Source organism: Carassius auratus, chromosome 21 (assembly GCF_003368295.1).
Source record: "Carassius auratus strain Wakin chromosome 21, ASM336829v1, whole genome shotgun sequence".
In the NCBI taxonomy this organism is placed as follows: domain Eukaryota; kingdom Metazoa; phylum Chordata; class Actinopteri; order Cypriniformes; family Cyprinidae; genus Carassius; species Carassius auratus.
The window spans coordinates 22195699-22211777 of record NC_039263.1 but is presented as its reverse complement, the minus strand read 5'-3'; the positions used below and the strand labels follow the sequence as shown (position 1 = coordinate 22211777).

Below are 16079 nucleotides of genomic sequence, written 5' to 3'. Positions count from 1 at the left end.
GAAAAGCATGTATGTTTGTGTCTTGGCATGGACAGAAACAAGATCTTGTGTCAATAACTAAAGTTGAAAGGGAAGTTCTAAGGTAATTTGCTTAAGCAAACTAAATGCCACCATCTCAAAGATTACATTAAAATGTCATATTGCCCTATATTATAAAACCTAAAACTGTAACGTTAGTTCTGAATGATTTATTATCTACTTAAATCATTTATTGATCTCTCTGTTCTCACATTAAAGCCGTCTTTCCACAGGATTGGGTTGCAAGCTTTGCTGTCATTATTCACATGCTCCTGCCCAAATTACATTTCATCATTGTTTATAGTATATATGTTTTGTTATTTCAATTATCATTTTGCCAATCATTTAGGCTATATTTTGCCAATAAACGCAATAGCCTATACTGAATAATACTTTACATGTAACATTTAGGCTACTGTAGGTTACTCCATATATATATATTTTTTTTTTTTACCACCCACCTGCCTAGAATGTTTTAATTCCTTAATCATACATTTATATCCAAGCTTTCTAAAGAGATATTTCTAATGTCTGTGAGGCAAGACTATATGCAGAGTTTTTTGCTAAATATTACTTCTCAACATAGGCCTATCTATTTTACAGTCCTGTTCCACATGTACATACTATGTACTTATTATAGTAATTAAAATAACTATGTAATAACTAGGTACTAACCCTGAACCTACCCCATGTAGTTACCTTGTGTTACCAGAACTTTCTTAAATAAATACACTGTAAGTACACTATAAGTACATGTTAGTACACGTACTGTAAAATAAAGTGCAACCATATTTCCTTTATTACTTATGATCTGTAACTGAACAGCACTCCTTTTAGTGGGATATTGTTATATAAACAAACCTCAAAATAAAAGTTAAAGAGTTTATCTTGTTTGAATAATTCGATAATTATCACACATGCTTATTCTGAACATAATGATCATAGTTTAAGAATTAAAACAAAATGTTTTGTAGTAATGATTTATTTTTAATTTTTTTACAGCATGACGAGCTGTATTAAATGTAGTGTTTTAATTCAAAATGTCACATCAGAATGTCACCGCAAAAACTAGAAAGGCACCAATGATGCACAGTACAGAGAAAAAAAAAGCTCTGTATATTCAGTGCAGTGTGTGTGATTGTAGATGTGAAGATCTGCTGGATTCAGTGCAGGAGGATGAAGGAGAGCAGAGAACAGCAGAGGAACAGGAAGCTCTGAGAGACGCTCTGAACACCGTTACACAGATTCCCTGAACAACACGAGGCTTCCTGAATATCTCTAACCGATGTTTCAGCATCACAGATAGATTTAGAGACACAGCCTTTTACAACTGTTGACTGGCCACCTAAAGTCCCTGATGAAAAGAAAGAAAAGAGAGGTTAGTCTGAGCTGGAAACTGGTAAATGTGATCTGTATGTGATCTCAAACATCAGAGAGACAAAAATAATGACTTGTTTCTTTTCCAGATTCTCACCTGAGGCTTTAAAGCAGCGGTCTTCACTCCCTGAACACCTCAATATGTTTGAGCAGCTCTTGTCATCACAGGAGTAACACATCTTTCCGTTGGGGACAATAGAGGGATCTACAGGACAAAAACATGCACTGTCTTATCTTCTGTGTAAAATATAAACATGTAATGAAATAACACTCTGTTAGCTGCTCCTTTAAATCAAATCACAACTGACAAGCTGCACTCCGTATTGTATAATTGGTTTTTCCCTTTTTTCTTTTTCTTTTTGGAAGTAAAATGAGAGTTGACTTTAAGGATTTATTTTATTTATTTAATTTTTTGCATATGGTCAGTAAAGCATGATACCTGGAGCGTCTTGGAAGTTGCACCGGTCTGTGTTACAGCACGCAAATGATGTCTTTCCAACACCGATGTTCATGGATCCACTTACACAGTCAGCAATACAGTCTTTAGCTTTCACTTTAGTACCACTGCCACCTAAAACATGAGTGATTCAGGAAAGACCCGTTTCACACATTATTTTGACAGAACATTAACTCAGAAACATCAAAATGTAGCATTTTCCCATTTGATAAAATCTCAGTTAATTAAATTTTAATATAAATGATATTGTGCATAAAAAACTGAGAGAAACAAATTAAGTAACAGAAATATAAATCGAATATTCCGTGATTAAAATCATAAATTATGTGAGGAATTCAGCAGTTCTGTAAGACATTTCAAGTGTAGCAGCAGCAGTAAAAAAAAAAACACCAGCATCTCCATCAGTTATCAGTGAATTTCAATCCATCATATTGTACTTACCAACATTTACTACCGTTGTTGAACTCATGCACTTTGAAAGTCCACTGGGACATGTTTTTATATTTTGACTTGCACAAGAGCCCAACAGACCTGAGCACTCATAACAGCTGAGAGAGTGTCCTTTAGAAATAAAACACAGAGAGAGAGAGAGAGATGTTAGTGATCTGCATTTGTATCCAGAAACATTACGAACATAATTTGTTTTGTACCTGAAGTGAACAGAAGGAACAGAAGAAAAGATGAGATTTGCAGATCCATCGTTGATCAGGAGGTGAGTGAAGTGACACCTGTTTCAGCGCTCATTTATAGCTTTTCAAAGGGGAAGGTCTTAATGAGAAAATGAAAGGTTAAAGTAGACATTACTAGAAAATGAAACTTTAGCTTACATCATTTACATGCCATTTAATTATAAAGGGAGGTTTAATGAATTATAACTACTTAAACCAACCATCCTAAAATGAGTTTGTCAAAAAAAATGAAAGTCATGGGTTCAATGCTTTCTGTCCTCCATTATTCTTCAAAGAATCTTTTTATGTTCTGCAGAAGTCATACATAAATTGTTGAGTGATTGAGGTATTGCCTTCACTCTTAAAAATAAAGGTGCTTTAAAGGTTCTTCACAGCAATGGCACAGAAGAACCATTCTTGGTTCCACAAAGAAGCATTCAGTCAAAGTTTCTTTAAAGACAACACAGTCTCACTCTCTACTCGTCAAATGTCTGACGCATGGTCAAGTGATCTGGCGTCACTTTTTTGACGCACTGGGTATACCTTTGGCGTTATTTTTCAACGTGCAGGTTAGTCCGATAGACTTCTATAGAACTCAGCAGCGTTTAAATTTGACGTCTTGGTTCAGCACACCGCAACTACACTGAATAAATAAAAATAAATAATAGGCTACAAATATATATATATATATGACAGAGATCGTTTTTATCTGGCCCTCCAACTTGTTTTTGAGGTTTAAATATTCTCGCAATCTGATATTAAAGTGATCTCTGTGCCAAAGCTTAGCGCGTTCATCAGTGGTGAGTTTAACAACACTCAACTGCAGGTAAAACAGCATTCATCGGTGAGTTTGACCAAAGCAACACTCAACTGCAGGGAAAACGGCATAAAAAGGTGAGTTTAACAACGCTCCAAGGCGCGTGCAAGTAAGCAGTTTAACCGTTTTCTTACACACCCTTATCGCTTATTCATAGTTCATCATCTCTATGAAATCACGTTCAAGAAGTCTCATTCAGCACACATCGCGATACTTGCCATCAGTTTCCATGTGCCACAGGGTCGGGTGAGTAGATATAATTACGCTCTTTTAATGCCTGTTATAAAATGTATTCTGTCTTTATTAATCAGATTAGCGCCATATTGTTTACTCGCTGTATTATATCAGTCATCCTCGGCTGTCTTTGAGTTTCATTGCGTTTAACTAAATGAACACACCTGCTAACTAGTGTGATTAAACCCTGTCGGTCACGTGACGTGCCATAGACTTTCAATATATTCATTTCATGTCAAAGATGTAAATTTGTAGTAAAATCATGGTAACCACGGCATGTACAATAGCAACAAATTAAATTTGAAGTTAAAATCCAGGAACGGGACATTTACCATGTTTTTTCCTCAGTAACTGTAGTTCTACTATGGTGTATTAATAATCAATACAACAATAAAATAATCATCAAACTAACTATGGTTGTACAACTGTAATTGTCGTTTTTGATGTGCTTTTATATGACAGATATCACACATTTACTGTACCATGCTTTTGATACATTTTTATGTAAATCCAAAAAAAGTAAATAAATGAAAGGACACATTTTTCCCTTCCTGCAGTTCATTCATATCAGTTTATATTTTAAATATTTTGCTCACAAAACATTATTAAAATTCTGTTTATAATTCTATTTTATTTTACCCCCCTCCTCCTTTCTTATTTTTATTATTTATGTATTTTTTTTTTGTTGAAAAGATGTAAAGGAAGCAGTCATCCCTGTGGTGTTTGTGGAGAGGTTTTCCTTCAGAAATGGAGAAGGCAGAAAGCTGCGGAGGCAGACATTTGCAGCAGTAAGTCTGTGTTGGTTTTACATTTTTATCAAACTGCTGTTATAAATTGCACAGCATTTGTTGTTTCTTAAACTTTTGCACTGTCCAAATACCCACACTTGCCATCTTTGCACTTGACCAATCGATTATTTATTTGACGTCTTTCCTATGTTTAGGCCAAGTGTTCGAGTGAGCATGATGACCACAAGTGTGTGTCGAACTTTTCATCACCTGATGACAGTGGTTCCCAATCCTGATCCTGGAGAACCCCAGCACTGCACGGTTTTGGTGTCTCTCTTATCTGTCTTGGAGTCTTCACTGATGAGCTGATGAGTTGAATCAGGTGTGTTTGATCAGGGAGACATCTTAAATGTGCAGTGTTGGGCTTCTCCAGGACCAGGATTGGGAGCCACTGCCTTATGGGACACACTTAAGTGTTTACAGAGATTTTTTTTTTTTTTTTGATTATTATTCAACTTTGCATTTTAAAATAAATTCTAATTCTCTTTTCATTAGTCCCTATTACAGAGGACAATTTAATTTTGGGGGCTTCTAATTAAGTGAAAAAAAAGCAGTTGCAAATGATGTACAAAATAAATATACTTTTCTGTACACCAAGAAAACATGCAACACTTTGTTTTACTACCAAATTATTCTCAGTATCTAATTATTATTATTATTATTATTATTATTATTAATAATATTTCACATACATTGGAAAGGTTTCCGTGAGCAGATCAATTACACTACTGATAACATTCCTTTAAGCATGTAATATATTTTTTTATAATTCATATGAATATAGCTTGCTATTATTGACTAGCTTTTAATAATAGATGCATTTAATATATAATTATACAGCATCTTTACAGAGGCTGGTTTTATGGTCTAAAAGTAGCATGTAATAATATTTCCTTCCTTTCTGTCTTTCAGGATTGTTCGCAGATAATGATGTTCTTCTCGATCATGCACAAGGACTCACCTCTTTAACTCTTTATCTTCCCAACACACACAGAAATGCTCCCTTGATTAGTGTTTAGACTTTGCAGTGCAGTTTTGTTTTAGTTCTAAGCTTATAATGAATACATTGTGACCTTCCAGCAACCCATATATTGTATACAGAACCAGTGATCAAAACAATGGTTGAAAATAGTATTTTTATATTGATAAAGCATTGTGTTCTCTTTTTCAAGCTTCATACAGTAAACTTTACTTCTGGTGCTTTTATCATAAAAAAACAAACATCAGTTCTCATCAGGAGTTTTCGTAAAGGACGTATTCATGCACAGCCATCCCCTAGTTCCAGTCATGAAGTGAATGATGTTATTGTCAGTTTTATTTCTGCATTTTTATGTAGCAGGTGTTTGTTTTCCTGAACGTTATCTTTCTTCCTTTGTTCGGACAATCAGTGTTTATTTGATGCTGTGCTGATGGAGGTTTATAGATGATATTGCACACTTGACATGCATGTCTTCATGGTCTTTATTTTCTGAGTTTGAAACAGTGTGTTGTATCACTTTTTGGTCAAATAAATTCTTTAGTGTTCTCTGAAAGACTATCTGTATTTACTTTTTTTTTTAAATAAAAGTATTTGCAAAGAATTTTTATTCTTCATAGTGGCAAAAACAACTTATTGACAGAGGATGCAGTGCAGTTATATGGGCAATTTGTCTTTGAATCAGTTTTTTTAACTCTGTTTTTATTGCTAGATTTCAATTGGTAAAGAATGGCAAATCACAGAAAAACAAAAGTGAATAATTTTTATAGATTTAAAACAAAACATAACATGCAATTTAAATGTTACAAGCTAATCATTTGATTAGAAAATGCACCTGTCTTTGAAAAAAAAAAAAAGATTTAATGAGAGGAATCGGTTCGATAGAACTGCGAATGCTGGCCATGTGCTCATCAATATTGCCCAATTTTTGTCAAGCTGAAAACAATAATTAGCGCATTTGCATTATTGTTGGAGGAAGGTGTAGACGTTAATAAAACACAATCTAATAGGTAGCAAATGTTATTGATTGTTAACCAATCTATCCCTTCAGCCGAAAAACGAAAGTCATCGGTCATAAATGGATAAGGAAGCGTGACGCCGCTGCTCAGCTTTGATATCATTGGCTGTCAATGTCCCTTGTCATCGCAGGGTTGTCTGTGGTTGGACTATCCTTTAACCCATACTAAACAGCGCATCGTGTTACAAAAGAACGTTTTGCTACTATTATCACATTAGTAATATATTAAGTCAACAATTAAGGGTTGCTATGTTGAGGAAAATTACCTCTTTAGCGAGATCCTAACCCTAACCCTAATCATAACTTCGATGAACTACAAAAAACAGCCCCTAGTTTCGCCTTTCCATATATAGAACGACGGAGGCTTGTGGGTAATGTAGTTTAAATCGTTTTATTGACGAAATGAAATAAATAATATATTTAATGGAAAACTGGATATATGAATAGTTTCATTGTGTAAACCTCTATGATATAATTGAAAGACAGAGTGAAATTTGGTATTTTAGAGGGAGCAATATTTAAAATGGCTTTATGAAACATTTCCATTTATTTCTGAAAACTGTGCCCGACATTATTTTATCAGCATAGCATAAGTAAAAATTCTTCTGGTTTTCTCTTTGATTCATTAATTGGACTCTGATTTACAGCCATTTCAAATGTACAGTTTTTGGCTCTTCCGGGGGGTGCTACTGGGCCCCTGGGGGTAGAAGGGCAGTAAAACCTACATGTATGTATTCTCCTCATAATGGACAACAAACTGAGCTGAGTCACATTTATATCTGACAGTTTTCACAGACTAACCTTTTCTTATTCTTATGTCATGAGCAGTAAAGCTTTTGACAGGACATGGTGAGGCCATCTGATGAAACATGGCAAAATTAGAAAGAAATGATTTAATAATAAAAATCATAGATTATTTATTTTATTTTTGAAGTTAACAGTAATAAATATAATGGATAAACCTGCAACAACATGCCATTATCTATTCCCCACTGTTAAGCAATAATCAAGGACAATTTATACACATTGTGATACTTCACTATTCCACAAGGAATAATTCATGGAGTACTCAGAATACTATATATATTAACTAATTAGCAACAATCAGTGTAAAAATGGCCTCCTCATCCCCTTATCTGGGTCCTCAGATGCTGAACATCAGTAATGTGCGTGCTCTTGGATTTAATGCAGTACAAGATCCATGTTGATCATTCCTGCTAAATTCTCAGTTATCCCTCAAGTGTTTGTAACTATAAAGTAAATGGCTTTTCAAAATAATTCATCTAGTAAATCCCTTTATATATATAGGCATATTTGTGATTAAATATATACAATACTAACTTTCTGGTGTATTGTTGTTCCAGGTGTCATTAATGTTTAAGCAAAAAATAATCCTGGTAATTAATATGTAGTTTTTCAAGTGTAGAATAAACCCATAGTAGCCTACAGTATCTAGTAAAATTATGAATTTACCAAGAATTTTCAACACACAATATTCACTATATTAATTTTATTGAAGCATAGACTATGAAGTTGATAAAGTAGCTTCAAGACAAACACAGTTCAAGGAAAATAATAAAGGATCAAAAATTCATTAATATCATAAATTAATCAGTTCACACAGATGAGTGATGAAATGTCCTTAAAAGTAAAAATAATCCATCCAGTCAACTGTGATACAGATCATGTGATACATTTAAGACATGTGATACTGTTCCAGAAAATAATGATTCCCATCATCACATCTAAACTGGTTTCATCTCCCCATCGTGTTCTTCTTCTCTCGTGTCTGGAAACAGTTTGTGGTTGATATCCAGCACTGATGTGGTGTAGCTTGTTTTCAGCCAGAGGATCTCTCAGTCCTAACATCCCAGACCTGGTCAAAATGAAACAAACAATCCAGATGAAGTTGTTTAATGGACAGAGAGCTCAGCTTATGTTCTGTGTGATTTTAGCAGGGTGAGCAACTATGACCCTTGTAGTACTGTACACTTACCATTCTTCAAGCTGTTTTAAGATCTTTTGAGAAGCTTTTCTCTGAAGACAATTTACCACATCCTCTTCTTTCAGTCCTTTCAAGAGCATCACTTGGTCAAAACCCCCCATTTGGCTGATGAGATCATCTGTACAAATTAAAATACTGCAATAAAAATTTCATTCTGCAAGAATTAAGGCAAAGGACTTGCTCATGAGACACCCCTTAGCATGTGACAGAATTTTTTGCCTCTATAATTCATCTATTGTTGCAGTAAATGTGTCTTTTTTCCCCTCTCTAATCTATCTTCAAAGTTCCTGACTTCTCTCACAAATGTGTTTTAGTGTAAGGCCTGGCTTCAAACCAATCAACTATCAATCCACAATTTATAATACAACATTTATGAAACAATGAAATAATGTAAACCACTTACATAAAACTTGTATTCTTTTAAGACAAACAGTTGGTGTTTTTTTTTTTTTTTTTTTTACTTAAAGTTTAAAAATATTCGGGTCACACTTTGCCTACATGATTTAATTGTAATAGCTGTATATAATTTTTTTTTTATTAAGAATAAAAACATAGAAAGAATAAATTACGGCTGAGATGAACAGTCCTGTGAGATAAAATCATAAAGTGCTGTAACACATAACACAGCATTGCACAGCATTGCTTCAACACACACATACCAGAGGACTTCAGTCTTTGTTTGGGCTCAAGATGGCCGTCTTCATTCCTCATGAGCAAATCATTTCCTTGGTCTTCCTTCTCTTCTGAAAAACAAGATAATCTTACTCTGTGTGCAATTAACATTGCTCATTAAACATATAATTAAGTTAATTTAAAATAAGATTCAGACCAGAGCATTTGATGAGTAAATGTTGATTCAGAAATATTTTAAACAAATGTACCTGGGAAGAGCTGATCATGGCAAAATTCGCTGAGACTCAGTAATAGCTCTTTTAATTTTTAGGAAGGTTTGTGAGGGTTAGCTCTTAAAAGAGCTGTTGAGCTTGAACAGCATTATCTGCAAACAATCCTGTAAGACAGAAAGAAAGAAAAATATTACTACATTACATGCATCTTATACATTACTGTGCGTATGTGTGTGTGTAATTATACAGCTATATTCATATATATATTAAAAAAAATTATTACAAGCTAACAGGACTGTTATCAGTAGTGCGCAAGTCTTAATAATGCCAAAGCGCAGTGCCCTTAATGAACACTAAACCCACATTATCTCCAATACCGCTCCGGAGCTCTATACCAGGCTTAGTGTATCCCATCATGCATCAATTTTTGGAATAAATTGTGAGACCTTTTGTCGAGATCTCACAAGGGGTCACGGAAACCTTTACAATGTATGTAAAATATTAATAATAATAATAATAATAATAATTAGATATTGAAAATAATTTTTCAATTAATTTATTTTAAAATGCAAAGTTGAATGATCAAACTAAAAATCTCTGTAAACACTTAGATGTGTCCCATAAGGCAGTGGCTCCCAATCCTGGTCCTGGAGAAGCCCAACACTGCACATTTAAGATGTCTCCCTGATCAAACACACCTGATTCAACTCATCAGCTCATCAGTGAAGACTCCAAGACAGATAAGAGAGACGCCAAAACCGTGCAGTGCTGGGGTTCTCCAGGATCAGGATTGGGAAACACTGTCATCAGGTGATGAAAAGTTCGACACACACTTGTGGTCATCATGCTCACTCGAACACTTGGCCTAAACATAGGAAAGACGTCAAATAAATAATCGATTGGTCAAGTGCAAAGATGGCAAGTGTGGGTATTTGGACAGTGCAACAGTTTAAGAAACAACAAATGCTGTGCAATTTATAACAGCAGTTTGATAAAAAGGTAAAAACAACACAGACTTACTGCTGCAAATGTCTGCCTCCGCAGCTTTCTGCCTTCTCCATTTCTGAAAAAATACCTCTCCACAAACACCACAGGGATGACTGCTTCCTTTACATCTTTTCAGCTAAAAAAAAATACATAATAATAAAAATAAGAAAGGGAGAGGGGTAAAATAAAATAGAATTATAAACAGAATTTTAATAATGTTTTGTGAGCAAAATATTTAAAATATAAACTGATATGAATGAACTGCAGGAAGGGAAAAATGTTTCCTTTTATTTATTTACTTTTTTTGGATTTACATAAAAAGGTATCAAAAGCATGGTACAGTAAATGTGTGATATCTGTCATATAAAAGCACATCAAAAACGACCATTACAGTTGTACAACCAAAGTTAGTTTGATGATTATTGTATTGTTGTATTGGTTATTAATATACCATAGTAGAACTACAGTTACTGAGGAAAAAACATGGTAAATGTCCCGTTCCTGGGTTTTAACTTCAAATTTAATTTGTTGCTATTGTACGTGTCGTGGTTACCATGATTTTACTACAAATTTACATCTTTGACATGAAATGAATATATTGAAAGTCTATGGCACGTCACGTGACCGACAGGGTTTAATCACACTAGTTAGCAGGTGTGTTCATTTAGTTAAACGCAATGAAACTCAAAGACAGCCGCGGATGACTGATATAATACAGCGAGTAAACAATATGGCGCTAATCTGATTAATAAAGACAGAATACATTTTATAACAGGCATTAAAAGAGCGTAATTATATCTACTCACCGACCCTGTGGCACATGGAAACTGATGGCAAGTATCGCGATCTGTGCTGAATGAGACTTCTTGAACGTGATTTCATAGAGATGATGAACTATGAATAAGCGATAAGCGAGAATGGTGTGAAAGAAAACGGTTAAACTGCTTACTTGCACGCGCCTTGGAGCGTTGTTAAACTCACCTTTTTATGTCGTTTTCCCTGCAGTTGAGCGTTGCTTTGGTCAAACTCACCGCTGAATGCTGTTTTACCTGCAGTTGAGTGTTGTTAAACTCACCACTGATGAACGCGCTAAGCTTTGGCACAGAGATCACTTTGATATCAGATTGCGAGAATATTTAAACCCTTAAAAACAAGTTGGAGGGCCAGATAAAAACGATCTCTGTCATATATAATTTTTTTTGTAGCCTATTATTTATTTTTATTTATTCAGTGTAGTTGCGGTGTGCTGAACCAAGACGTCAAATTTAAACGCTGCTGAGTTCTATAGAAGTCTATCGGACTAACCTGCACGTTGAAAAATAACGCCAAAGGTATACCCAGTGCGTCAAAAAAGTGACGCCAGATCACTTGACCATGCGTCAGACATTTGACGAGTAGAGAGTGAGACTGTGTTGTTAAAGAACTATCTGTCTTACCTTTTTATAATCTGATATACCTTCATCAATGTTCTTTCTGGAACCATTTAGACAAAAAGGTTCTTGGCATCATGAAGCACCTTTATTTTTAAGAGTGTATCTTTAGTTGAGGATTGAATGTTATTGAAACACCAGGTCAATATTAGTTTCTATGATCTTTTCACTTAAATACATAACAGTGTTATAATGAGCTAAACGTTAAAGGATTACAATAGATGTAGTTCATTAGCATGATTTTCACCTGAACACACTGTTTTACATTTTTATACTCCTAAATATTTTATAAGATGTCCTATATTTAGCTTTTAGTAAAATATGATGCCTGTATCATCCCCTTGGAATTATAAGGTTCTATCTGACATTTTTGTCAAAATTGAGTTATTCACATATTCTTATTCAGTGACAACGTATTTATATTATGTGGTAGATTTTTTAATGCTTTTTACATTTTGGTACTTTTTATTTAAATAAACAACAAAGTTGTTTCTATACAGTTGAATGGAATGCAAAAACTCTGAAGCTCAAAATCTCATCGGAATCATCATTATATCTTCCTTGACTGCAAACAACAGCAGATTCGTGAATCCATTACAGATGATTGGTGACATTACCACCAGATCTTAAAAAGACACTCATGTGATCCTCGAGAAAACAATCCCTCTTGGATAAGAGGAGGTTTGAACCACTGTTAGATCCATGTTTCAAGTCTGTTTTTCTGTCACATTCGAAAACAAAACCCACACTGAAACACAGGAGTGCAGCAAGCCAAACCTTACAACAAGAACAGTTAGAACTGAACCACACAGGGAAAAATAAATACTGAGGGAGGACAAAAGGAACAGATGAGACTAAACAATGAATCAGTGAGTAACTATACAAACTATAGAAACTGGGACTAAACACAGCTAAGAACTAGAATCACAACCAGAAATACAGATCATACTGTATGTGGCAATTTCTTTTTCTATTGTTTGCTTTCAGCCCTGTTGCATCCTGTATGTTAGTCAGTCATGCAAGCAAATTAAATAAGTTTATATATTCACTTTGGATGGGACTCAAGGAGATGTTCAGTATCACCTTCAAACTCACATTTTTCATGTTCGTTAAAACATTTGCAATGCAAACATGAACATGTAAATGTGTTGCAAATGTGTATTGTTAAGGAGAAATTTATGTTGTTTCTTGTAAATCTCTACAAAGAGCATTTCAATTTTGTAAATCGAATCATTTTTCAACATTAATTTTATCTTGTTAAATAAATCAGTGCATGCAAAATATATAAATGATGTTGTTTGTTGTGCAAATATCAGCTGGAATGTATGGTTTTGAAGTACATTATGCACATGACACAGATTTATTTGTGCATTCAATTACAGATACATTGAACTATTGTGGATTTATAATGCATAAATTTGTAGGAGCACTTCAAATATAGTATTTGTGGACACATGCTGTGTTATAGGATGCACACAGTGACATGAGTATAGTCTTCTGAAGTATTATAAATGAATGCTTACATGTTTTATAAACATATTTATATTAAAATAAAATAAAAATTCACTATAGAAGTAACAAAGTGTCTTTTTGTACTACTTTCCTTACTGACTTGTTTAAAAAGCAGGTTAAACTATTTAATAAAATATTTAAGGCGAACTGGACTGTTTAAGCCACAGACTGTATAAAACAGCATACAATATAAACTAGAAAATATGTACAGTGTTCTCACTGACCAACTTAAATTGTTTTGTAAATATAAACAAAGTTGGATGAATGCAGCATAAATAAATAAATAAATAAGTAAATAAATAAATACAATGCAAAATAATAGGCAATTTTTTTTTATATCATATTGTTTTAAAAAATTCTAGAATAATCAAGTGAATAGAACAATGATCTGCATGTCATTATTGAAAATATACTGCACTTCATAAGAAGAGAATAAGATGACCACAGACTGCTGAGCGGGTCAGATCTTGTATCAAGTGAGATTTGTTTATATTTACAAAATACAAAACAGAGTTGGTCAGTGAAAACAGTAGAGAGCTTTTCTTTGAACATTTGTCTGTTAAACCAAGAGAATTAACAAATCACACATTGTAGATTTGCTAGAATCGGTTTCCAACTTTTCTGGTTGTATAAAAACCTTTGCTTCTTGATAACATTTCTGAAACAAAATATGAACAAACTATTCCAACTGTAAGCAATTAACATCCACCATGTTTTTCTAAGCAGAAGCATGATTTGTGAATGTGCGAAACTTCCAGTTCATTTGCCACTGTAAATAACTAGAAAAATAACAAAATGCAGTGAACAAGCAAACCATTTGAGCTAAAACAAAACAAAACAGTGTTTATGATTATTATAAACAAATAATATGACCACAAATACCAGTCTGCAATATCAGCAAACAGACGTCTTATTTACACAGTTAAAATAACTGGAAGCAAATGATGCCGCTGGCTTCACACATTAAGTTAAAAAATGACCACAGCCACTATAACTATCACTAAAAATCAGGCGGATATTTGTCAACTCTATCTACCCAGCCAATATGGTTTAAAAACAACAAAAAAATCAAAATGCTTTCTGATATTTTGGTAGAAACAAACAAGAACATAACAGAACAATGACATATTTAAACCTAGTCTATCAACTAGTCTATCTGATCCTTTCCTTAGGCACTAATTTATTGTAACATAAAAATACTATACATATTTATATATGTTGCTATTGTATTGTGGAGTGTCACTTTTATATACTTTTCAATACTCACCTGATTATATAATTATTTTACAAAATCATAGCACAAAAACAATGATCATCAATAATGATAAGCCTAATACTCACAATAAAAATAACAAGGTCATCATAACACAGTCTCGGAGGTAAGAAGTGGATTATCCTTCACCTGAAATCTTTTTCTTTTCATTCCGAAATGTTGGATCACAATAATTAGGAACACTAGTTTCCACAAATCCCTTAACTTGATTAGGATGTTCTCTTTTATTCTGGACGGCAAGGGCGGTGACTGTAACATTGAGTGTATTTAGCATTTATACTGATTTCATCAGGCTCCAAAAATTCTTCAAAAAGAACACAAAGAATGGCCTTCGCAGCTGCCATAGTTGCAACTTAAAAAACATTTTGTCGGGGCTGAACGCAGCCCAGGTTAAAGGGATCATATGATGTGATTTCAATTTTTCCTTTCTCTTTGGAGTTTTACAAGCTCTTGGTGCATGAAGAAGATCTGTAAAGTTGCTAAAGTCTAAAAAAAGACTAAAGTCTCAAATCCAAAGAGATATTCTTTATCAAAGTTAAGACTCTGTCACGCCCCCCTAAAATGGCCCCCACATGTCTACATCACTATGTGGAAATATTTGTGTAATGCCATCCAAATGTTCACACAAAGAAAGAAGGCGTGGTTTCAGTAACCACAGTAAGTTTTGAAGAAGCCATGTCAGGGATATGCTGTGTGTATCTAGACGATAGCAAAAGCCTTCGGAAAATCTTTAAGATAACTTACAACAGAACCGCAATGCATTTATGGATTACCGTTTCGTGAACCGAGGAGAGGAGGTCATTCTGACTTTGCTACGACAAAGTCGTGTGTGTGTGTGTGTGTGTGTGTGAGAGAGAGAGAGATAGAGAGACGTATATAATCACATGTGAGATTTCAGTGATATTTAAATTAATAATATCATTACAATATTTTAATATAGTTTTGCAATGTTAACATTTATTTATAATTTATTGGTTTGACTGAATTCCGAAACTGATTTGATACTGTGTAAGACTTCATTTAGTATACTACTTTAAAAACCAGCATGATCTCAGAGACTGAAATGTCACTTTAGAGGACTTAACTGAAGGGATAAATAAGTGATTTAGGACAGTAAGCTGTTTAAAAAGTCTGTGCATCAAGTGGATCAATCTCACTGACTTCAATATGCTTAAATCCAGTATTATCAGAAACGATTCCGTTTTCTGCAGACCTTGAGAAACATTGAAGGCGTATGTCCACTAGATGTCGCTGCGAGCGTGTTTTTATTCCGACAGCCGTCTTTATTCACGTGCTCCTGTCAAAATTACATTTCATCGTTAATGAAGGTGCATTGCAGAGATCATTACAAATACCTGTTAATACTGTAAACATAAATTTAATTCCATAATTATGATGAGACAACGCAATCGTATTCAAACCACTAATTAAACTTACTATGAATTTTTTTTTTCAAATGTCACATGATCATATTATCACACTTTTTTAAATATTAATGAAATATGTATTCATGTAGCCTATAAAGCACTTTTCAGCACCCAAAAGGGAACATGGCATACCATGAGAAATAACAACTTGTTAAATAACAGCTCTTTTTGTTTTGAAATGCTCGCCATCTGTCCAGCGAGTGAATTATCATCACTTATCGATTTTTTTTTAAATCCTCCGTTCTAC

The 16079-nt window shown here is 34.0% G+C and overlaps 1 protein-coding gene across 1 annotated transcript; it reads right to left on the bottom strand.

Annotated features, from left to right (window-relative positions):
• Positions 1 to 1161: 1161 nt before the first annotated feature.
• LOC113039221 (urokinase plasminogen activator surface receptor-like) lies at positions 1162 to 2423 on the bottom strand. Its single transcript, XM_026197105.1, has 4 exons — positions 2294 to 2423; positions 1835 to 1966; positions 1493 to 1600; positions 1162 to 1372 (listed from the first exon to the last, which is right to left on the bottom strand). Exons 1-4 carry the CDS (start codon positions 2319 to 2321, stop codon positions 1182 to 1184), a joined length of 459 nt encoding a protein of 152 aa, XP_026052890.1. The 5' UTR covers positions 2322 to 2423; the 3' UTR covers positions 1162 to 1181.
• Between the last annotated feature and the right edge of the window lie 13656 nt (positions 2424 to 16079).

Coding starts and splice junctions, on each gene's coding strand:
- LOC113039221 (XM_026197105.1), bottom strand. CDS start 2,321: ATGAGTTCAACAACGGTAGTAAATGTTG. Junction 1,601..1,834: donor CAACTTCCAAGACGCTCCAG/GTATCATGCTTT, acceptor TTTGTCCTGTAG/ATCCCTCTATTGTCCCCAAC. Junction 1,373..1,492: donor CCGCTGCTTTAAAGCCTCAG/GTGAGAATCTGG, acceptor TCTTTTCATCAG/GGACTTTAGGTGGCCAGTCA.